Genomic DNA, 23,665 nt, shown 5'->3' with positions numbered 1-23,665 from the left:
AACCAGGAAATGTCCCATCAACGTCCCTTATAATGTTAATCATAACAGAAGTTTTCATTTCTGAAAACAAGTGTTTTTTTATTTTTTATTTCTTTACCTGAAAACAAAACAAAACATAAATCTCACACTAAGAAAATTGTCCTCCTTTCTCACTAGTCCATTTCTTTTCTGTCAATAACGGGGTTGTTCATAGATCTTCTAGTTCTTCATAACCAGTTCAGTTTCTATAAAAACTGGTAGTAAATGGGGAAGGGGGAGGGAAGCCAACCACAGCCCCCTTACCACCAACAACAACAGCAAACAAGGCTCAAAACACTTCTGTGTGTTGCCTGTGCTCCCCACCCATAACTGTGGAACTCATTGTTCATGATCTACAGATAAGAAAAGTAGATTCAGAAGGGAGTTACCATAATTCATGGAGTAGAATTATTCTAGACAATCAAGAGAAACCAGGATTTGAGTGGGGGGCAACTCTTTAATCATGTCAGGTTGAGTTTATGGGGGACAAGTTGACTCCTACACGAGGTCCTCGTTGCCTGCATAAATGGACTGAATTCGGATCTACAGTGTAATTCTTATTTTAACTCCAATAACTAAAAATTCCTAGACATTGCCAACAAGACCTTCCCATTATGAAGGACAGAGAGCACCAGGTGGGAAAAATACAAATCACTAGTTCTTTAAAACAGGCTATTTTTAAAAGGTCCCCTGTAACAATACGTTTTCCAGACCTAAACCCATGATCCACTTATTGCCAACAAACATTGGATACCACAAATTTCAGTACATCAAGATTCAAAGACAAACCTAGCATAATCCAAACATGTTCATTAAAGTATTATTTATACTAACAATGTACTATAAGCTATACAGATATCCAACAATATGTGGATGATAGTAAATTATGGCCCATCAATTTAAAGAAATATGATGGAGCCTTTAAAAATTATGTTTATATTTTCAAGAGTTGGTTCTGTTGATTTTCCTTTATAGTTTCTGGATTTTGTGTCACGATTATATTTGCCTTCCTCCTCCTGAAAATAACATTCACCTATATTTCTCTAGTATTTTTCTGGTTTTCATTTTTATATTTCTATGGATTAAAAGAAATGGATTCAAATGGATTTAAAGAAATCCATTTGGGATTTATTTGTGTGTATGGAATGAAGTAGGAACCAAACTTTCATTTTTTTTTCCACTTGCAGAACCAATTATATCACAATAGTTTGTTAAATAATATGCTTTTTCCCACTCTGATTCCTGATACCACAATTATCATACCATAAATTTATATATTTGTTTCTGAGCCGTCTATGCTAGTCTGATATATATTTTAAGCTTCCCAATTGTTTTAATTCTTATACTAAAAATGTATTAATTTGAAATTTTAACAAGAAAATTACTTTAACGTATGCTTAACATTTTTAATAAGTGAAAATCTTTATTAAAAACTCAGCTTTCAATCATTAAAATAGTGTGGAGCTATAATAGAACTAGGCAGAAAGAAACAAATCCAATTACAAATATAAATTTTGAATGTCATAAAGATGGGATTTCAAGTCACTAGCAAAAAGATAGGTTATTAAATAAATGGTATTGAATTAACTAAAATGCTATTCATAAATATAAAATAAAATTGGATATTTATCTCATACCTTACAACAAATCAATACTGAAACACTGAAGATTTTGTATATAAAATATAAAACCAAGAAAAGTAACAGAAGAAAATGCAGGGGTATGTTTACAAAGTTATGTGGTAAAGAAGCCTTTTCTAAATAAAACCAAAGCCAGAATACATAACAGAAATTTTAAAGTATATTACCACACAAAGTAAACCCACCTTAACCCACTGAATACAAAGTTAAAAGTGGCAATCTAGGAAAAAGAAATATTTTCAACATATATATCTGACAATAGCTTTATTATAAGAACTGCTTTTACAAAATGAGAAAGAAAAAAATGATCATCCAATATAAAGGTGGGCAAAAGTCATAAACAGGAAATAGCAATATAATAGCTAATAAAAATAGAAAATACTGTTCAACCACAGTTTAAAAATGCAAATTAATAATTATCATTTTTGCTTATTAAATTGTCAAATAAATTGAAAAGATTAAAATTTCCAGTGTTGACTAGAATGAGGAGAAAAAGCATCTCATTTTCTACTGGTAGTAGTGAAATATGAAAATATCTAGTTTTAGCAAATACGTATATTCTTTTGATTCAGTAGTTTTCCTCCTAGAAAGTTATCAATTAAAATTTGCATTAAAATTCCTAGTATTATAGGTACTATGTAATAGTAATATTAAAATAGAAACAGCCTAAATGTCTATCAATAGGAGATTGATGAAATGAATAATGGTATATTCATATAATAAAAATATTATTTAATCATTAGAAATTATTGTGTAGAGATATATTTATTGTTATGTAAACATGCCCATGATATATTGTTAATTCAAGAAATCAGTTTACTAAAATGTCCTGTATAGTATAATTCTGTCTGGTGGGTGTGTTGTGATGAGTGAATATCACATGTATAAAAGCATCTATATATGCAAGAGGAAAAGACTGAGAGGACATATACATAATTACGGTAATTATTTCTGGGTAATAGTATTATGTTTTTATTTTTATTCACATATATACAGAGCTGCTGTCATGTCTCAGTATTCTAAAGGCTGAGGTTATAGTGCAAAAAAATGGACAAGCTACCTGCACTTATGAAGCTTACATTCAATAAGAGGGTGATTGTAATAAAGAACACTAATTAATAATAGTAAAACACATGAAAGTATAATCTCACTGTTAAACATTTGGAATACTCAAATGTTGTAATGGTGGTGGGTAAATCACTTATAAATGTAGTCTGAAGGTTAAAGGACAAAAATAGTAAAAGAAAATAGCTATCATAATTAGTTAATGATGCAGAAAGTAAAAAGATTAAATTGTGACATTAAAAGCATAAAATGGCGGAGGGAGATTAAAAATGTAGAGCTTTAATATGTGTTCAGAGTTAAAATACTAGCTTAAAATAGACTGTTAAAACTATAAGATGTTTTATGTAAGCCTCATGGTAACCACAAAGCAAAAACTTACATATGCAATACATAAAAGAAAAAGGAATCGAGGCACACCAGTATAGAAAATCATCAAATCACAAAGGAAGAGAGCAAGAGGAGAACAAAATACCTGAAACCTATATAATTTTACTAACCAATATCACCCCAATAAATTTAATTAAAAAGAAGAGAATTACAAAATAGTCAACAAACTGGTAATAGTAAGTTCATACCTATCAATAATTACTTTCATGTAAATGGACTAAATTCTCCAATCAAAAGACATGGAGTGACTGAATGAATAAGAAAGAAAGAGAGAAAGAGAGGAAGGAAGGAAGGAAGGAAGGAAGGAAGGAAGGAAGGAAGGAAGGAAGGAGGAAGGAAGGAAGGAAGGAAGGAAGGAAGGAAGGAAGGAAGGAAGGAAGGAAGGAAGGAAGGAAGGAAGGAAGGAAATGAATAACACCCAACTATATGCTGCCTACAAGAGACTCACTTCAGCTTTAAGGACACATACACACTGAATGTGAAAGTGTGAAAAAAGATATGTGATGCAAATGAAAACTGAAAGAAAGCAGGGGTAGCTATATTTTATCATGAAAAAAAGACTTTAAGCCAAAGAGTATAACAAGAGACGAAACAGTCATTATATAATGATAAAGGGGTCAGTCCAACAAAAGGACATATAATTTGTAAATATTTATGGGCGTCAAATAGGAGCACCTAAATATATAAAGCAAATGTTAACAAATCTTTTGGTAGAAGTAGACAGCAATGCAATAATAGTAGAATTTAAAACCCCACTTTCAACAATGGATAGATCATCCAGACAGAAACTCAATAGGGAAACATTGAACTTAACACGTTAGAACAGATTAATTTAACAGACTTTTACAGAACATTCCACCCAACAGCAGCAGAATACACATTCTTCTCAAGCACATATAGAATATTCTCCAGGCTAGATTATATGTTAGGCCACAAAACAAGCCTTAATAAATTTAAGAAGATTGAAATTATATCAAGCATCATTTCTGACCACAATGGTATGAAACTAGAAATCAATTACAAGAAAACTGGAAAATTTATCAATATGTGGAGATTTAAAAGTCACATAATTTCAAATAGTAATAAATGCTATGAAAGAGAACACAAAACAGTTGGCCTAATAGAGAATGACTGTATGCAATGAGTTGCCTCATGGTTGTAGCAAGCAGAGGAGGGCTTTCATGAACAGCTGACTTTTAAACCAAAATATGAAGACTAGGAAGAATCCAGCCTTTCAAAAACCCTGGGAAGAGCTTTTAAACCAGAAATAGTAAGAGCAAAAGTCCTTAGTTAGGAGTGAGCGTATGATACTTCATGAAGAGAAAGAAGCCCAGAAATTGGAATACATCAAGCAAGGAGGAAAGTGCTACTGAACATCCAGTGGGTCAAAGAAGAAATCAAAAGGGAAATCAAAGAGTATCTTGAAACATGAAAATGGAAATATACCAAAACTTATGGAATACAGCAAAAGAGTTCTAAGGAAAGTTCATAGCAATAAATGCCTATCTCAACAAACAAGAAATATCTCAAATAAACAAACTAGCTTTATATTGCAAGGAACTGGAAAAAGAACAACCTAAGCCTGAAGTTAGTATAAGGAAGGCGATAACAAAGATTAGAGTGGAAATAAATGAAATAGAGACTAAAAGATAATAGAAAAGATTACTGAAACTAAGAGCGGGATTTTTGGAAAGATAAACAAAATAGACAAACCTTTAGCTAGACTTACCAAAAGAGAGAGTAGAGACATGACAGCCCTATCACAGAAATACAAAGGATCATAAGAGACTACTATGAACAATTATATGCCAACAAAATGGGCAACCTAAAAGAAATGGATACATTTCTAGAAATATACAACCTACCAAGACTGAATCATCAAGAAATAAAAAATCTGAACAAATTGATTGCTAGTAAGGAGATTGAATCAGTAATTAAAACCTCCCAACAAAAGACCAGATTCAGATGACTTCACTGGTGAATTCTACTAAACATTTAAAGAATTAATACCAATCCTCACTCTTCCAAAAACTAGAACAGTAGGGAACATTCATTTTACAAGATCAGCATTACCCTAATACCAAAGCCAGACAAGGACACTACAAGATAAGAAAACTGCAGGCCAATATCCTTGATGAACATAAATGTGAAAATCCTCAACAAAATTTTAGCAAACCAAGTTCAGTAATATATTAAAATGATTATCTGCCACGATTAAGTGGGATTCATCCCAGGGATACAAGGATAGTTCAACATCTACAAATCAATTAATGTGATACACCACATTAACAAATAAAAATCACATTAGCATCTCAATAGATGCAGAAAAATTACTCGAAAAATTTCAACATCCAATTATGATAAAAACTCTCGATAAACTGAGCATAGAGGGAATGTACCTCAACATGATAAAGGCTTTATCTAACAAGCCCACAGCTAACATTAGACTCAACAACGAAAAGCTTTGCCTCTAAAATCAGAATAAGACAAGGATGCTCATTCTTGCCTCTTTTACTCAACACAGTACAGGAAGTCCTAGCCAGAGAAATTAGGCAGGAAAAAGAAAAGGATCCAAATTGTAAGGGAAGAAGTAAAACTGTCTCTATTTTCAGATCAAGTTATATTATATATAGAAAACCTTAAAGAATTCACCAAAATCTTCTTAGAACTAATACATTTAGTAAAGTTTTAGGATATAAAATCATATGCAAATTTCAGTTGTCTTTCTATACACTAATAACAAACTATCAAAAAGAGAAATTAAGAAAATAATCCCATTTACAATTGCATCCAAAAAAATAAATACTTAGGGATAATAACCAAGGAGGTGAAAGATCTGTGCACTGAAAACTATAAAACATGGAGAAAGAAATTGAAGAAGACACAAATAAATGGAAAGAATTCCATGCTCATGGGTTGGAAGAATTAATACTGTTAAAAATGTCCGTACCATCCAAAGCAATCTATAGATTCAACGTAAGCCCCATCAAAATACCACTTTTTATAGAAAACAAAACAAAACAATCCTAAGAGATCCATAAAAACCCTAAATGGCCAAAGCAATCTTGAGGAGGAAGAACAAAATTGAAGGCATCACATTTCTTGATTTTAAATTACATTACAAATCTATAATAATCAAAACAGTATGGTATTGGAATAAAAACAAGCACATACATCAATGGAACAGAATAGGGAGCCCAGAAATAAACCCATACGTGCAAGTTTAATTAATTTTCAACAAAGAAGCCAAGAATATACAATGGGGAAAGGATAGTCTCTTCATCGAATAATCCTGGAAGACTGGATATCCACATGCAAAAGAATGAAACTGGGCCCTAATTTTGTACCATACACAAAAATCAAAACCACAGTAAGATGTCACCTCACACCTGTTAGAATAGCTGTCACCAAAAAGACAAAAGATAAGTGTTTTCAAAGTTGTGGAAAGAAGGGAACTCCTGTGCACTGTTGATGGGAATGTAAATTGGTGCAGCCACTATGGAAAAGATATGGAGGTTCCTATAAAAATTAAAAATAGATCTAACATGACTCGGTAATTCCACTTCTGGGTTTATATCTGAAGGAATTGAAATTGCTATCTGGAAGAGATATCCACACTTCCATGTTCATTGCACCATTATTTACAATAGTCAAGACATGGAAACATCCTAAGTGTCTATCGATGGATGAATGGATAAAGAAAACGTTATATATATTATATATATACATATATATATAATGGAATGTTATTTAGCCATAAAAAGAAAGGAAATCGTTCCATTTGTGACAACATAGATAGACCTTGTTGACATTATGCCAAGTGAAATAAGTCAGATAGAGAAACACAAATAATGTATTATCTCACTCATGAGTATGATCTAAAAAAAACTGAACTCATAGAAACAGAACAGATTGGTGATTGCCAATCTGTTGTGAGGCATTGCAGTAAATGGATTGAAGCGGTCAACAGGTAAGATCTTTTGGTTATAAGTTCTGGAGCAGTAATGTACAGCACAGTGATTATAGTTAACACTGCACTGTATATTTAAAATTTGCTAAGAGAGTAGATCTTAAAAGTTCTCATCACAGTAAAAATTTGTAACTGAATTGATGGATGTTAACTAAATTTATTGTGGTAATCATTTTGCAAAATATATATATATCAAATCATTACATGTTACCTCTTAAGCTAATACAATGTTATATGTCAATTGTATCTCAATAAAACTTGAAAAATTAAATTAGGAACTAGACAATAAACAAATCATGGATTTCAATCTAGTGTTTTCAGTGCAGTGTGCTTCTTTAAGAATAAAGTGTAATTCTGGCAATTCTACCTGAAGCATTATACTTACTCCCACTGCTGTGTTTTCCCGAAAATAAGACCTAACCAAAAAATAAGCCCTAGCATGATTTTTCAAGATGACATCCCCTGACGATAAGTCCTAATGCATCTTTTGGAGCAAAAATTAATATAAGACCCCGTCTTATTTTCGAGGAAACATGGTATCTCTTTTTCCCTGATTACTTTCTGGCACAAGACTCTGATTTATTTTCTTGGGTACTCAATCACCACCTGAATTATCCTGATTATTAATTTAACTTGTTTATCTCCTCCTTCTACAGCCAACATTCTTTGAAGTCAGGAAACTTTCTCTGCCTCTTTTACTGTTTGTATCCTCAGCCTATAAAACGTTGCCATTGTAACAGGTGCTCATTCAATTCATTGTTGAATGAGAATAAAAGGGTCGCACAGGTGAGAGAGTGATTTGCTCCCAAGATGGAGATCAGTGTAAGGATCTTACCAGATTCTCACAACAACACTGCTAAATGGGTATCATTATTATTACTTCCATGTAGAAAATTAGGAAACTGAAATTCAGAAAGATGAAAGTACTTGTTCAGGTACAACTGACTACTATAATAAATGGTACAAGTAGAATGTTATAACCCCAAATCCTGTGCCTTGTAGGCTGCACATTGAATGAAGTTGAAGTGAAATTGGTTTTCCATGTTACATGTTTAATCCAGTCCTAAAAATGTTGAACATAAACTGGTAAAATGTATCATTAAAGTAAAAAAAAAACAGATGACACAAATAAATGTGTGTGTGTGTGTGTTTCCATTCCAAAATGAAATGCATTTGGTGAGGATGTATAAGCAATTTAGTCATCCCAAACAATTTAGTCCAGAAAATACTTGTGAGACTGTAACAATTAGAGTATTATACTTCTTAGTGCCATGATATACTTAAAGTAACCCTTTGATTCTCAACTCTCAAAGGCATTCCTTATAACGGAGCTTAAATCCCATGTTTAGAGATGTTTGGGGTGTAGAAATTGGCCATTCTCTGCTTTGTTTGTCCATGCCTAGCCAAAAGGATGCTAGGAGAAATAACCAGGACTTTTCTAAAATGTCAAAACAGATCAAACAGGGTCCTCTGGGGGAAATGGAGCGCTTTGTTGATGGGCAACTTTTTCTGCCTTTTGAGTTTCAGGGAAGTTATTCATGTTACTTGGGTGTACAGTCTTATTCTTTGGGATTTCCACTAAAAAGCAAGAACTCGATTGATTTTGATGCCACCTTCTGGTTACTACGAAAACTTCAGCTTATAAAGGTTGCGTTAAAACAGCTTTGAACATTGTCTGATGCAACACATTTACCAAACTGAAATACCTAGATCCACAGTATGAGCTCTTCAGATAGGGAAACAGGAATGATTAAGAGGACAAAGCTCTTCCACTTAAGTTTTGCATCAATTTGGCATCTGAGTGAAGCAACATTTCCATTCTTACTAAAGAAAAAAACAGGTGTCTTGTGTGAATTTGCTGTACTGCTGTTAGGAGGTCAGTTTTCCAGTGAGGTCTCTGTCCTGTGTGGGGTGAGGGTGGGGGAGGAGAGGGGAGCGCCATGCCGGCAATCAGATTTCACTGCAGAATGAACTGGTGGGAAGCTGGGTGTCTGGCACGGGCTTTCAAAGTGTCACAATATGAAGGGTTGTAGGCTGGGTTGCCAAATCCCACAAAAGCCCTTGTTATATCCCCAGAAGCTTCATTCACTAAAAGAGGCCTCTGTTTTTGCCTGTTTTTCCTGGATGCTAAAATTTTAAATGTATGGGTATGGGAGAAGCACAGAGGTGCTGATTTGCACTATAGACCTGTTTGTAAACTTCTGTTAGTCTCATTTTCAGCCACATCTCCCACTCTCAACCCTGAGCTCAATATGTCTCATGAATTCTAACAGGCAAATCGTATCCCACCCTTTTTATAGTCCTTGTAGTGTGTTTATCACTCAACACACTCTCATATGGTTTCTGTCTTCCAGAAATTGTTGAACTCTCTTGTGTAATTGTGAGCAGATCCCATCCTCCACATGCTTAGCTTGGATGATGAGGTTTATTCCTTTTTGTACTTTCATTTTTTTATTTCCATGAGTCTCAGGAAAGAAGAAAAATGGGCTTAAGTGCATGGTGTACCATCTTAAACTAATAGTTTGCAGTTGCTTCTATTATGGTGTTTCTTGAGGGAAATATAATTCAAGTTAAATAAGGAGTTACTTCCTCAGTCACGCCCACAGACTTGCTTAGTTGCAACCATCACCATCTCCTTTGAACCCAAGGAATCTGACATCCACTGAGGCTTAAGGATATTACTCAGACTGTAATAGAATGACTATAGATTAGTGCTGCAAAACTAAGGATTTTAAGGATTCTAAAATTTTGAGCAACCTATTCTGGAATTTGTCTCATTCATTCCACAACATTTGATAACTACCTAGAATGGGCCAAGTACTAGGCTAACTGTTGGCAAGGTGGGGATATAAAGATGAATAAGGTATAAACCTTACCCTTGAGGATAGCATAATCTGGTGAATAACTTGAGTTTATGTAGCATTTTGCAGGTTATAAATCAATTTTACCTACGGGGACTCCTGACACTGATTTACCATTCACAGCTTTAACTACTCCTAAGAGACTCCAATGATCCATGACATGCATTGATTTATTCATTTGCTTAGGTACAAATTTGAATCACATGCATCATAAGACGGTGTGGGTGATATAGCTGCTTGGGTGGTGAAAGAGCCAAGCTGAGTCTTGTGGAATCATGAAGCAGCCTTGTGTGTATTATGTATGAATTTATAACCAGATCTTGAGCCATCTGAATTCGATGGGATTACAAACATGAAATGGGTTTATTTTTTCCCTATTGTTGACTTTATTAATATTTTTTCAAATATCTCTTCTCACTTTGGCATCACAGGTAGACTTCCACATGCTTACTGTTACTAAAGATGTTCAGTGTAATCCGATCTAAAATTTGAATCCCATTTCTTCTAATCCCCTAGCTCAGGTTTGAACTCTGGGAGGAAACTTAGAGTGGAAGAGAGAGCCTGTCTGTTTCCTTTCTCTTCCCCTCACGTCTGGTTCCAGCTGTTCCTTTGTGTTGTGAGAGGTGGAAGGAGAAGGAGTGTGTCATTTTCCTCATCATTTCCCTAGATCCATATGGTTGTTGCTACTGCAGCTAAGACATAACTAAACTAGCCATCAACACCCTCTTTGGGGTCAGCACCAAAGCCTGGTTCTCTCACGGTGTACAAGTGGAAATTCTCTGGGGGAAGTCCTCACTTATAGCTCTTTGATTTGAGAAATCAGCTTTGGTTTGCCCTCCTCTCAACCCCTTCAGCTTCAGTGATTCACCATCTCCAGTGATTCACCTCCAGTTTCTTGTTGTCAGATGAGGTACCACCAGGGAAATCCAACCCCATTTACTTGACTCTTCCATAACAGGCTACTTCAGCACTGCCCTCTTTCTATCTCATTGGCTTTTTTCAACTCTCAGTGGTCTTTGGGTCTCATTCCTCCCCACTAAAATGGGCACAGAGGGCTAACTAGTCAGTCTGCCACATAAGAGATGTCCAGTTGGAAAATGGAATACTGGTCTGCCCTTCCTATAGGTACCTTCAGTCTCTATGAGAAATTCTCTCAGAGCCCTCTATAACTTGGAATTGGGAACAATCACGCTTTCGATGAGGATGAGGTAGAAAATACTCTTAATTGTGATTATTGTATTCTGTCATCTCCAATGTTTTCAATCCACCTCCTTCCCTGCCACCTTTTGCTTACGTAGACAGGGGCAGGATGAGGGTAGAAGTGATGCAAGAATCAAGCCCACATTTTTTGTGGAGAGCTTTCTTTATCCCTAGATTTGGATCCTCCTTGATGATTCTGAATCATATTCAACAGCCTATTATACATTTTATGTTATGTATGTAGTCTCATTAATTAATTAAGGACTTGACAAGGTGCTGGGAATATTCTTCTCAAATGTTTAGGGCTTCTCTCAAGGTGTGATTTATAGACTGCCTGTATCTGAATCTACTGGGGCGCATAGGAGAAAACTGTGAATTCCGGGGCCCCATAGGGATTTGGGCTCTCAATGGTTGAGGAGGAGTCAGGAATCACGATTTTCAACAAATGCTCCAAATTTTACTGATGCATACTAAAGTTGGACAAGCACTTATCTTGAGTCCACTACACATTATTTTATGTCTTCCCCACACCTCTCTGAAGTAGGTAGGGCTGGTCTTATTCCATTCTACTGCTGAGGAAATTGAGATTCAAAAGACAACCATGGTTTGCCAAGTGGCAGAAGGATACTTCACTCGTGCTAGTGATAATGGATATCAACCTGTCCCATTACTATGCCACGGACCGTAATTTTGAGCAGAGAGGAAATGCCACTCAATTTAGCTTTTCTCAGACTACCAAAGTAGTACATGCTTATTTTAGGAACTCCAGAAAAGTACCAAAAATTAAACAAATATAATTCTACCATTCAAATATAATAATTTGTTTTTGCATATAATGTTACAGCTATTTTTACAAAATTAAAATCAAATTATATCTTAATACTCTTTAGTAACATGCCTCCTAGAATTAATATATTGGGAATTTCTCCATCCCTTAAACATTTTCTTCAACATTATTTTCAATGGCAACATAATCTTCCGTTTCATAAATGTAGAATTTTTTACTTAACCAATCCCCTATTGATGGACAATTTGATTATTTCAACTTTTTACTATTACCAAAAGGTACTTTAAAAGTTAGGCAGCTAAAAATGGAGTTGGGGACTCTATTGCAGCTATCTAGAGAAAATAAAGCCATGTTTTAAAGGTCATAGTATATTAAAAGTGTAGTCTGAAAGTTATGTAGCATTTCCACAGTCACAAAAAGATTATTTTGTATTGTTTTCTTAACAGGAACAAGAGCATTTTGTTTTATTTTAACCTCTTCAGCTGTACTAGTCCCTCTGTGATGGTAAACCTACAGTGCCCTACTACCCAGGTAAGGCAAAAATAAAAAAATTTTTAAAAAGTCATTCTGATGTTGTTAGCTATTTCGAACATTCTTGGCTGAAAGTCAGAAATTCTATTTGCATTCTGTGTGTGTGTGTGTGTGTGTGTGTGTGTGTGTGTGTGTGGGTGGGTGTTTAATGATGAATTTACGGAAGGGGAGAAGACATGAGTAGGAGCTCATATTTGTTCATATACAATCAAAATGAAGCAGGAATCAATCATTTTAGCATCACTGAAGCACCTCAGTGATTGTCTTGTCCAACTACCTATTTCTATAAATGACCAAACTACAACCCAGAGAAGTAGAGGTTTTTTTTCTCCAAATCAGTATTATAAAGAGTAAAAGTAGCTGCTGTGACTAATCAACCTGTTTTTCAGTGACTTCTTTTAGGCCATCTAACGGTATAAGAAGGTGTTGTGGTCAGTGGATAACTCTCCTCCAGGCTCCTTTCCTCTGGTGGCTCTGCCACCCCTTAGGTCCTTATTATCTGCATCCAACCGCAGGAGGAAACACAGAGGCTGAATAAGGCACCCCTGCTCTTAGGAGCCTTGGATCAGAAGTATCACACATTGCATTGCTGCTCATATGCCATAGACACCTTAGTTTTATTTGTTCACATCTAGATGCAAGAAGAAAAGAATCAAGCAAGGTAGTTGTGGGCTGAGCAGCCTCTTCTGTGCTGTGGAACCAATGGAACAAGAGTCACAAACTTCAGTGAGCATTTAGTTGTCTTCCATAGTCTAACCCTCTGTCCTCCAGAACCACCATTTTCCCACGGGAGACAATCCAGAGGCGCATGTAGTACTGTCTTTAACCCAAATCCAGGATCTCTGGGTGATGCATACAGTCTCTCCATCAGGTCTTGATGCACAATGGGCAATGAGGCTAGGAAATGTAGAATACAAACCCATTCAGAAAGGGAGGGGTGAGAAATACATAGTGGTCTCTGGTACGCGGCACTGGAGAAGAGTCCTTTATTCAATATAGATTGTGTTCTCCGAGAGGAACTCCCTTATCCATTGCATCCTATGGTCCTTGTCAACCACCTGGGAGGTTATTTCGTGTTCATTAGCCTCAGGGCCACCCCATTGCTGAACACTGGAAATATCCCTCCAGCTTTGAAGCTCTCTTCCTGTTGTGCAAGTTTTAGCACCTCAGAGATTATTTTAATAGTCAAAGGCCTTTTCAGGTTAGTTCATGAATTCTTTGGCAGTACAACTATCTCAAAAACTTAGTAGCTACTGACTTAAATTGCTTCTTCTTGGTTCCATGTGCAAATAAACCATACCCAAAGATCTTTTCTAGAATTTGTTTGTAAATCTGCTTCCATTCTTTCTTCTTCATCTCCCTCAAAGACTTTTGATATTTTATTTCCTGCAGAGACTAAAACCAACTTGGGATATTGGCCTCTTAGTTCTGTGACTGCCTCTCTTACAGACCTTCTTTTCTACCACAGCCACCGACTCCCAAGGTCAGATCCTTGATATTGTCTGTACCAGTAATTACCATCTTTGTAATCTCAATTTCACCCTTTGTAATCTCAATTTCACCCTTTGTAATCTCAATTTCACCCTTTGTAATCTCAATTTCAAACATCCCACTATCTGATCACGTCAGTTCCTCTAACATTCCAATGATTCTTCTACCTTACCAGGACCTACAAATTGCTGATCCTGACGCTTTCCAAGTATCCCTCAGTTCCCTCATATTTTCATCTTCTCTTTACCTGACGTAGATGCTCTGGTCTCTCTTTAAAACCACTCCCCTATATAAAAGCTCTCAATTTCTCTGCCCCACCCTCTTAGTTGTACTTCCTGGGCCAGACCTCATTCCTGGCTAAATGTAGCTCTGCCTATTCCATGCCTGAATCCAGGCAGCTGTGTTTTCTTGGAGAAAACACACACACCAGTCCCTTAACTTCAGGACAACTAACTTCACATGGGCCCATATGCTGTCCCACACCACACTGGAGACCCCTTTTCCATTCACTGAGCCTACTGTCCTAGAAAATAATTTCTCACTTTTTTATCTCACCTCCAACCTCCAAGCCCTCCTTGCCAATATTCATGTGAGCCTCTGATTTTGCTTCCTATTTCACTGAGGAAGTATAAACATTCAGAAGACAACTTTTAGAAGCTCCCACACTGACATACCTTGCCTACTTATTGTCATCTAGGTTCCTATATTTATTCTGCCTTTCCTCTTCTTTTGGGGGTGAACTGCCTGTGCCCCTAAGGCCAGCCGGTCCACTTGTGCCTTAGATCTTATCTTCCCTCACATACTCAAGCATACCCTGACTCCACAAATTTCCTGTTTTTTTCTTTTATTACCATTTTCATTCTCTAATAAATCATCCCCATCAGTATACAAACATGCTGTTATTTCTTCCATCTTATAAAATTACCTCCTTGGTTCCCACATCCTCTTTCGGCTACTGCTCCATATCTCTGTGCCCCTCTTTTTTTTTTCCCCAAAGCTCATAAAAAGAAAAGTCTATACTCAGTGTGTCTAAATCCCTCTCTTCTCACTCTCATTCAGGCTTTTACTTCCACTCTAATTTCCTCAAAATATTACCATTGATCTCCATATCATTAAACCAGCGGTCAGTTCTCAATCCACATTTACTTGATCCAACAGCACTATTTAATCAACCCCTCCTCCTTAAAATACTTTGTTCACTGGGCTTCCAGGGCACAATGTTCTAATGTTTCCTCCCAACTCTCTGGCCGCTCCCTGTCAGTCTCCTTTGCTGGTTTCTCTCTATCCTTCCAACATCTTCTAAACATTGGAGTTCCCTCCTCTGCCAAATTTAGTCCTCTTCAAAATCTACATTTCCTCCTTTGGTTGTCTCACCTAGTCTTGTGGATTTAACACCATCTATATGTTGCCTTACCTGATTTATAGTCCCAGATAAGTCCGCTCCCTGAATCCCAGATCTCTATATCTAACCACCTGTGCAATGTCTCTAGATGGTATTTAGTTGGCATCTCAAAGTTAACATTTCCAAAACTCAATCCTAATCTCTGACTTCATCCCTAACATTGTTCCCCAACCCCAGCAGTCTTTCCTATTTCACTTAAGGACAACTCCAAATACCATGGAATCATTTCTGATTCTTCTTTCTCTCACACTCATGTTTGAGCTGTTAGCTAATTCCTCTGGTCGCCATTGAAAATATACCCTGGACCAAACTACTTTTCATTATTTCTTCTTTTTTTCAAGGAGATGCCTTTTTTTCCCCCTACACTAGTTCAGTGACCTCCTGACGGGTCTCTCTGCCTCTATCCTTCTCCCCACCCCCAACCCCTACAGTCTTTTTTCCATCTAGCAGCCAGTGTAACCCCGGAAATATGTTATATCTCTCCTTTGTTCACCCCCAATGCCATAGCTTCCCAAGTTACTCAGATTAAAAGACAAAATCCTAACCATGGCCTACAAGCTCCTTTACTGGTTGCCTAACTCTGACCACTGTTAATATGTTATTACTCTCCCTCTGATCACTGCACTCTTGTCACATTGGCCATTTGTTGTTCAAAGGATCCAGGAACGCTCCTGGCTCAGAGCCTTAGACTTTGCTCATTTCCCTGCCTACGGTACTTTCTTAAGATAACTGTGTCTTGATCACTCATCTTCTTCAAGTCTTTTTTCAAATGGCACCTTTGTAGTGAGACCTACCTTGACTACCTATTTAAAATTGGAATCCCACCCAGCTAATTTTCATCCTCTAGCCTCCTTTCTTTTTGTTTTCTCAATAACATTTATTGCCGTCTTATAACACGCAATTTTACCTATTTGTTGTTAACTGCCTCCCCCTACTAGAAGGTAAACTGCTTGAGGGCAAGGATTTTTATCAGTTTTGTTCACTAATGTGTCCCCAGTGCCTAGTACAGGCTCAGGGTAGGTGATCAATAAGAAGGAAGGAAGAAAGGAAGGAAGGAGGAAGGAAGGAAGGAAGGGAAAGAAGGAAAGAAGATCTTCCTACTCCCAGTCTAGGAATTTTTCCACTATACTATATAAATCTATCATTCCCATGATGAAACAAACAAACAAAAATCCTTACACATTATGCTTTTTTATTGTTTCATAAATTTACTAGCTCATCCTTTCTTCACAGCAAATGTATTGTTTTAACCTTCAATGTAACTGTCTCTTTCACACACCACATCCTAATTTGTATTAGAGTGTTAAACATATATGAATTGTAAGTAAAAGTAATGATGAAAAATTATATTCAGAGTTCCTCTTTGTGGTTACTCAAAGATTCAGAACTGAGTCAGAATATATTTTAGCTGTCAATAAAGCAGACTTGCTTTTAATCTGTCAGGCAATAATTTATCTAGTGATCCAAGCCCCATTTTTATGTATTAGGTTTTTTGTTAACTGCCAGTCTGGTCCAAATATGTGTCACAAGCATTTAAAGGACAGACTATGATCAATAAGGATACCCAACCTCAATGTGACCTTCATTTTTGGCTAATTATACACTGATTGCTACTAATCAGCACCCTATTTGAAGAGAACAAATTGGTCTGATAGAGGCAGAGAGTAAAGAGCAGTTGCTATATTGTTTTTTAACTGCTCATTTTGTTTCTGGAATGAAATTTGATGTGCTTCTCTTTAACAAACCACTTTTTTTTTTTTACCATTTTAATTACATTCTTTTATGTGTTGCATACACAGTACTTTTATATGTGTAGTATACATTGTATATGTGTATATTTGTAAGTATATAAATCATCATGGCCCTAACTCAGTAGTTCCTACCACCATCTAAAGCCTGTGAAAGCATTAGTACGTTCAGTATTCACTTTTAGAAATCCACTTAAATGCGTCCAATAGGGGAACTAGTTTAGTTATCTTTCAAAGTTATTTAGTAAATTATCAAAGCCTAAATGTCTGTGAAGTATGTCCTAATATTTTAATGACTTATTAGCTTAGCTCCAATCAGAGTGAACTTTGGGGCATTTGCATTGATAATAACCTTAGCCTTCTTCCAAAAAAATGTGACCATGTTGAATGCTGCGAATGTCCCTAAACAGTTCTTCAGCTTTCATAGAAAGCTGTGAAACTTTCGATAATTCCTCTAGAGGTGTATGAGTGTGTGTATGTGATTGTGTATGTGTGCACAAATGTGTATGAGAGACTGAAAAAGAGAAAATACATATGAAGGCATGAACGTGGAGATGGGTTGTCAAAAGTTCTAGAAGGAATTGGACTGCTGTTACTACAAAAGAATATGAAGTGTGAGATTTGAAGTGTCCATTTAGTTTTCTACCTACTACCTTAGCTGTGGGGTGGACACCAAATGTCCTTGTGTACCCCAGAAATGTGACTCAAAGATGTGAAAGAGATGTCAGCTCAGCAGCAGTGTTTTTACCTAATTGCCAGTGGAGGTTGAGCTGGAATCTGGCCAGTGAAAACAGTTAGCAAAGTGTACAGTAGGGAGATGGAACAAGTCAGAGTGGAGGAGACTTTCACAAGGAGGAACTGAAGGCAGAGGATTGGTTGCAAATCTCCTGACTTAATATAATCTTTTAAAAAATATTATTGCAAACAAAAGCAAAACCAATACAGCGCATCTTTTCTGATTCTGCTTTCTCTGCGCCGAGTTACTAATTGGATTTCAGTCATTCCACAGTGGTTCTATGGACTAGCATAGTGATCTGATTTGGCATTGATAGGTCCCCAAAGTTCATTAGTGCAAAATAATTGCATCGGTGACCTGTCTGCCCACATTCGACTGGTGTTGCTAAGACTATTAAAATGATTGATTGCTGCTAATAGCCCTAATTGTGTTAGCTTCTTATGGTAATAAAACCCCAATGATGTTTTGAGAATTGTTGAGAATTCACTGGCACTGATACTGTATTTCCCCGAAAATAAGACCTAGCCGGACAATCAGCTGTAATGCGTCTTTTGGAGCAAAAATTAATATAAGACACGGTGTTATTTTATTATAATACAAGACCAGGTCTTATATAATACAATATAATATAATATAATACCGGGTCTCATATTAATTTTTGCTCCAAAAGATGCATTAGAGCTGATTGTCCGAGTAGGCCTTATTTTCAGAAAAACACGGTAGTTATTTGTGGCATAAATTATCAATGTTTGAAGCACTTTTAATCACCATTTTATTCACATATAGGAAAGGAAGGAAGATTCTACCCTGAAAATGCATAAACTACACAGGCAAAATTAAGCTTGCATTATACTCTTATCTACTATTCAGAAAATCATAAGAAAATGTTTTATTAAAAGTCCATCACTGTCCTGTGATAGATGTCACATGAATTTATATTGAAAAAATTTCATAGAACTGCACATAAACACACACACACACACACACAGAATAAATACATGTAAAACTGGTGAAATCCGGATAATATTAATGGATTATAACAATGTCAGTTTCTTATTTGTGATGTTGTGCTATATTTATGCAAATTATTACTATTGGGCAAAACTGGGTGAAAAGTACCTGGACTCTATCATTTCTCAGAACTGCAAGTAGTGCTACAATTATCCTGAAATCAGAAGTTAAAAATAAGTCCATCATTGTACAGCATCTTATGTTTTAACAGAACGTCAACATCAAAGGGCAAGAAGTAGAGTCTGATATCTAGTACATCAAATCATTTTTTACAATAAGATTAGAAAGTTGATTTTAGTTTCTTAGATGGAAACTGGTGCTTTGCTCTTTATAATGGTAGATAATTTAGAAGTTTAACCTTATAGATACTTCCTTGGTTTGTTCAACTCAACTCAGTTTCCACCACTGTGTTTCTTTTCTTCACAGATCTGTGTATCCAAGTGCCCAGAAAAATTTTTAACCTATGTAGAAACGCAGTTTCCATCCAAAAAAGACAAAAACTCTTGGACATACTATAGCCAGTTCTGCAAGTCACCTTTTCCTAAGCCTGACAGGGTATGTGTGTTTAAGTTTAAAACTAGAGAATTTATTTGGTTTCAATCTTAAGTGTAACTAACATGAGTATTTGTAACTGGAAAAGCTCCGATGTATTCTAGGAAATGATACCATTCCATTAAAACCTGTGCACAAATGCATGTGTACATGCAAAACAGATACACCATTTATAGCAAATCATTTTGTAGACTTGGAGGCATTATGCAAGACTGTTAAGTCTGGTAAGTTAGTTTCAACTCTTTCCTGACACCAACCAATTCTCTACTTGGATGGATTTTTTGCTTTTGAGAACTACTAAGATCTAATGTCATTTGCAGTCACCATTTCATTAATGCAGTGTTGAAGTTCCTTGGCTACTTAACAACGAGTAGAATTTTACTTCCAAACCCAGTTTGATAATTTTTCATTAAAAAAAAATCCCCAAAGGTGGCTGGTTAGCTCAGATGGTTAGAGCGTGGTGCTAATAACACCAAGGTTGCTGGTTCAATCCCTGCATGGGTCACTGTGAGCTGTGCCCTCCTTAAAAAAAATAAAAAGATAAATAAAAATAAAATTTAAAAATCCCCAAAACCCTACCTAAGTGTAAGGTTTATAAGGGAATCTAAAGCTTTATTATTTTAGTTAGTATTAATGGCTTCTAAATTAGAGAAGATGCTGCATGTCCAAAACAAAATGTAAGGATTAGAGACTCAGGATGTGACTAAGAAAAATATACATATCTTAAGAGATGTGCCTTGGTTTCAGTGAGTCTGGTTTTGTTATTGTTGATTTGATTGAATTCCAGTTAGTCAATGTAAGAACAATTTGTCAAACAAGTATGTGGATGTGATAATCTTATAATTACTTTTATTAGGGGAGTAATTTGGAATAATGAGATTATTATGCAACTGAATTTTTAAAGGACACCTTTTTTTTATATTGAGACTAAAAGTTGTCATCATATAGCCTTTGAAATGTTAACATATTCTTCCTTCCATTTTAGTCTCTCTCACAAATTTTAATGGATGATGATTGTCCAGCAGCGATTTTTCCAAGCAAACCTTGTAAGTGGTTATTATTTTACCTTAGAAACACAGATTCTATGAAGAAGTTATTTACTTCAGTGCCCTTATTTCACATTTGATGAAACTGAGTCCAAGAACAGTTCTACGACCTGCCAAGATCCCAGAGTTAATTAGATCCTAGAGTTCATTAGGAAGAAAGTCGAAGCTACAGCCCATTCTCCTGACTCCAGACAGGGTTAGTTCCACTGGAGTTCTGAGAGTTTTGGAGTTTAGCTGCATAAACACACATACAACAAACAGATTGAAAATTGATTTTTGAAAGCCCAATCAGATTGATTATTTGGTGCTTTGTGAGCACACATAAGCACACAGAGAGACACACTATTACACACCAACCCCAGAAATCAGCCAAAAAGTTTGTTCAGAAATTGCTTAGGGCATGAGAGTAGGACATATACTTGTCTTTATAATTTGAAATTTGAAATATTGATATATCTCCTAAATGATTCAATATTTTATTTCTTTAAAACTTATAAATTTCATTTAACTCATTTTCCTTTCTTACAGATATAATTTCTATCTACAGAGAATAAAATTTACATAAAGATATCCACCACAATGTTATTCCAAAGAACCCACTCCCCCCCAAAAAAAATAAAGATATAGCAAACACTGTAATGCCCAAGAGCAAGAAAATGCTTTAAAAAATTATGATATATTCATTAAATGAAATATTGTAGAATTATTAAATATGATAAATATTGTGTATATGTTAAATAAAATGCAAAGTTCTGTATGCATTAAAATAACAAGCATGTATAAATTAAAATAAACAACAACAAAAAAACTATTCAAAGAAAAAAGATTGGAAAGAAATATGCAAAAATATTAAGTGATTGTTTTGGAGGAGGCAAAACATTGGGCATTTTCTCTCTTCTTTCTTTTTTTTTCCATTTCTCCATTTTTCCAAATGAGTATATATTTCTTTTTAAATGGAAGAAAGACAGTAGTCACCAGTTTGAGCAGAAAGTTAGGTGCCACTGAAGTAGTTGCCACCAAACACCATGTCGTATAGGAGTCCCTCACTGTTAACTGGGTCACTAAAGACTCTGAAGCAAAGATGTAGGTTCCACAAGCAACTGACTTTTACTGGGAAGCCTTAGACAACAAGTGTCTGTAGCAAGAACAGTGTTACACATTTTTATGCAAAAAAGTAAAAATAACTCATTAGTCACTGAAGATATAATAGGTATAAAAGTATAAGGCATAGTCCCTGTCCTTACAAGTACAGTTTGGTTGAGTCACACAATATAAAATGTACACTGGTGATAAAAAAAAAAATGAATAAGGCGTCTAGTGAAGGAGATACTAAGGTAAACATTGCAATCAACGTGCATCCCCCAGTAGGGGATTAACTATAGTACTTAATAGAATAGTATGCAGCTAATAAAATTCACTTATCAAAGTGTTCATAAAAGGTAATAAGTAACATTTAAGAAAGAAACAAGGGAGAACACTGCATGTGCTATATGGTTATAACTCTCAAAAAAATTTTTTCTTGTAGAGGAAAGACTGAGAGGAAATTCACTAAAATATTAATACAGTTCACTGTGGGTGGTAAAACTCTGTATAGCTTGGTACCTTCACTTTTTCTCTATTTTCCAAATACATATTGAGCATTTTTAGTAATTGAAGCTAACAAATTAGATGACATACTGCCTAGAAATAATGTGTAGAATAAGATCGGGGGACTGTGGATGGGAGAAGTCATCTTTAAGCAATGGAAAAGGGGAGGAGTACTCAGAAAGGCACAGGGAGGGCAGGAGAGAATCTGGACATGTAAGGCAAGGGAAGAGGGTTTCAAAAGACAGCGGTTGTCTATTATGTCAAAGACTTAAAAAAGTGAACTCATTCAACAGCAAATATTTACTGAGTTCTACAATATACCAAGAACTGTGCTAGGTAATGGGTTCGAGCAGGATGAAGACTAAAATATATTTGGAGGTTTTGGCAATTAGGTCATTGGGATTACTGGGAGGATACTTTCCATGGAGTGGTGGAGGCAGAATACGATTGGATTAATTGGGACTAGAAGCAGCTGGTCCAGATTACTGTGTCAATTTTGCCAGGGAAGAGAAGGGGAAAGACATGGAGGATACTGAAGGAATCAGCCATATTATAGTGCAACAGAAGATGGAGGTAGGGATACAAGAGATCATTGACAACCAGGACAGTCAGGAAAGTCTTTATAAAGACAGGTGACCCCAAGACAAATAGTTTTCTGCACCTACTGCCAAATCTTAAAAGTTTATATAGAGGCCTTAGCAGGGTTCAGTGACATGCCTCGTCCAGATAGTCTCATTACCACATTCTTATCTCAAGACTGTGTCCTTGGGCATCTTGTAGCGTGGGAAGGGCAAGCAGAGAGCACATTCTAAGCACAAGGCAGGGGTTGGGAAGCCTCTAATTGCCCAGGTCCAGCAAGTGGGTCAAACCAGAGGTTACATCTTTTTGATGACCTTCTCCAGCATTCTACCCCTTGTGGCCGGCTCATGCAATCACATGCTCTCTTCTGCAATGTGCCCTGAGGAGTCAGCAAGGGGTTTCATTAGCATGGAGGTGGTTTCCTTGGTGGCTATCTGACTGCTGCATTGGAGGCAGATACACGGCACCAATACAGGCACGTGCAAGACAAAAACACAGGTTAAGACAATGATTTCCAGAATCTGCGACTTTTTTTTTTTTTTTTTTTTTAACCAAGGGGCCCATGATCTGAACTATCGATTTACTAAGTCGCCTGAGCTGGGGGTTAGAACAATCATGGCATTCACTTTTGTCTTCATGATTTAATAAAGACGATGCAGTAACAGACTCATCTGGTATGAATAGCGTATAACTATATGTTCTTTATTCATATATATATTTTTTTATGTTTGGGGGGTGGGTGTGAAAATCCTCTCATATTGCAGCTGCCCAAACCAAGCCTCGTAAGTAAGTTCCCATGCTTATTAAAAATGCCATCTGCCAATCTGCAGAAGTCTGTCTTGTTCTTTAGTTTCTCCTTGCCCCCCACTTATGAGGACTGGTTTCAGATTACATCTGGGAAGCTCCCAGCCAGGTATACGAACCAATGTGCTTCTTATACGAAAAAATATGTAAATGATCCATTTCTGATTTCTTTTCCCACTTCATTTAAAATTAAACATATTTTTGTAATGAGGCAAAGATTATACTTAATCAAAATAAACACACAGAAGAT

At 36.0% G+C, this 23,665-nt stretch overlaps 1 protein-coding gene across 2 annotated transcripts in view; it reads left to right on the top strand.

The window, feature by feature from the left end:
• Positions 1-23,665, top strand: part of SLC44A5 (solute carrier family 44 member 5) — a 318,753-nt gene that overhangs the window by 254,477 nt on the left and 40,611 nt on the right. For both annotated transcript variants that reach the window (XM_033115958.1, XM_033115957.1), the window contains exons 5-7: positions 12,375-12,459; positions 19,274-19,402; positions 20,385-20,445. In XM_033115958.1, coding sequence (XP_032971849.1) covers positions 12,375-12,459; positions 19,274-19,402; positions 20,385-20,445 — 275 coding nt within the window. The remainder of the gene's footprint in view (positions 1-12,374; positions 12,460-19,273; positions 19,403-20,384; positions 20,446-23,665) is intronic.

This window comes from Rhinolophus ferrumequinum, chromosome 9 (assembly GCF_004115265.2).
Source record: "Rhinolophus ferrumequinum isolate MPI-CBG mRhiFer1 chromosome 9, mRhiFer1_v1.p, whole genome shotgun sequence".
Classification (NCBI taxonomy): Eukaryota; Metazoa; Chordata; class Mammalia; order Chiroptera; family Rhinolophidae; genus Rhinolophus; species Rhinolophus ferrumequinum.
The sequence above is the reverse complement of the archived record's forward strand: the minus strand, read 5'-3'. Positions and strand labels throughout refer to the sequence as shown.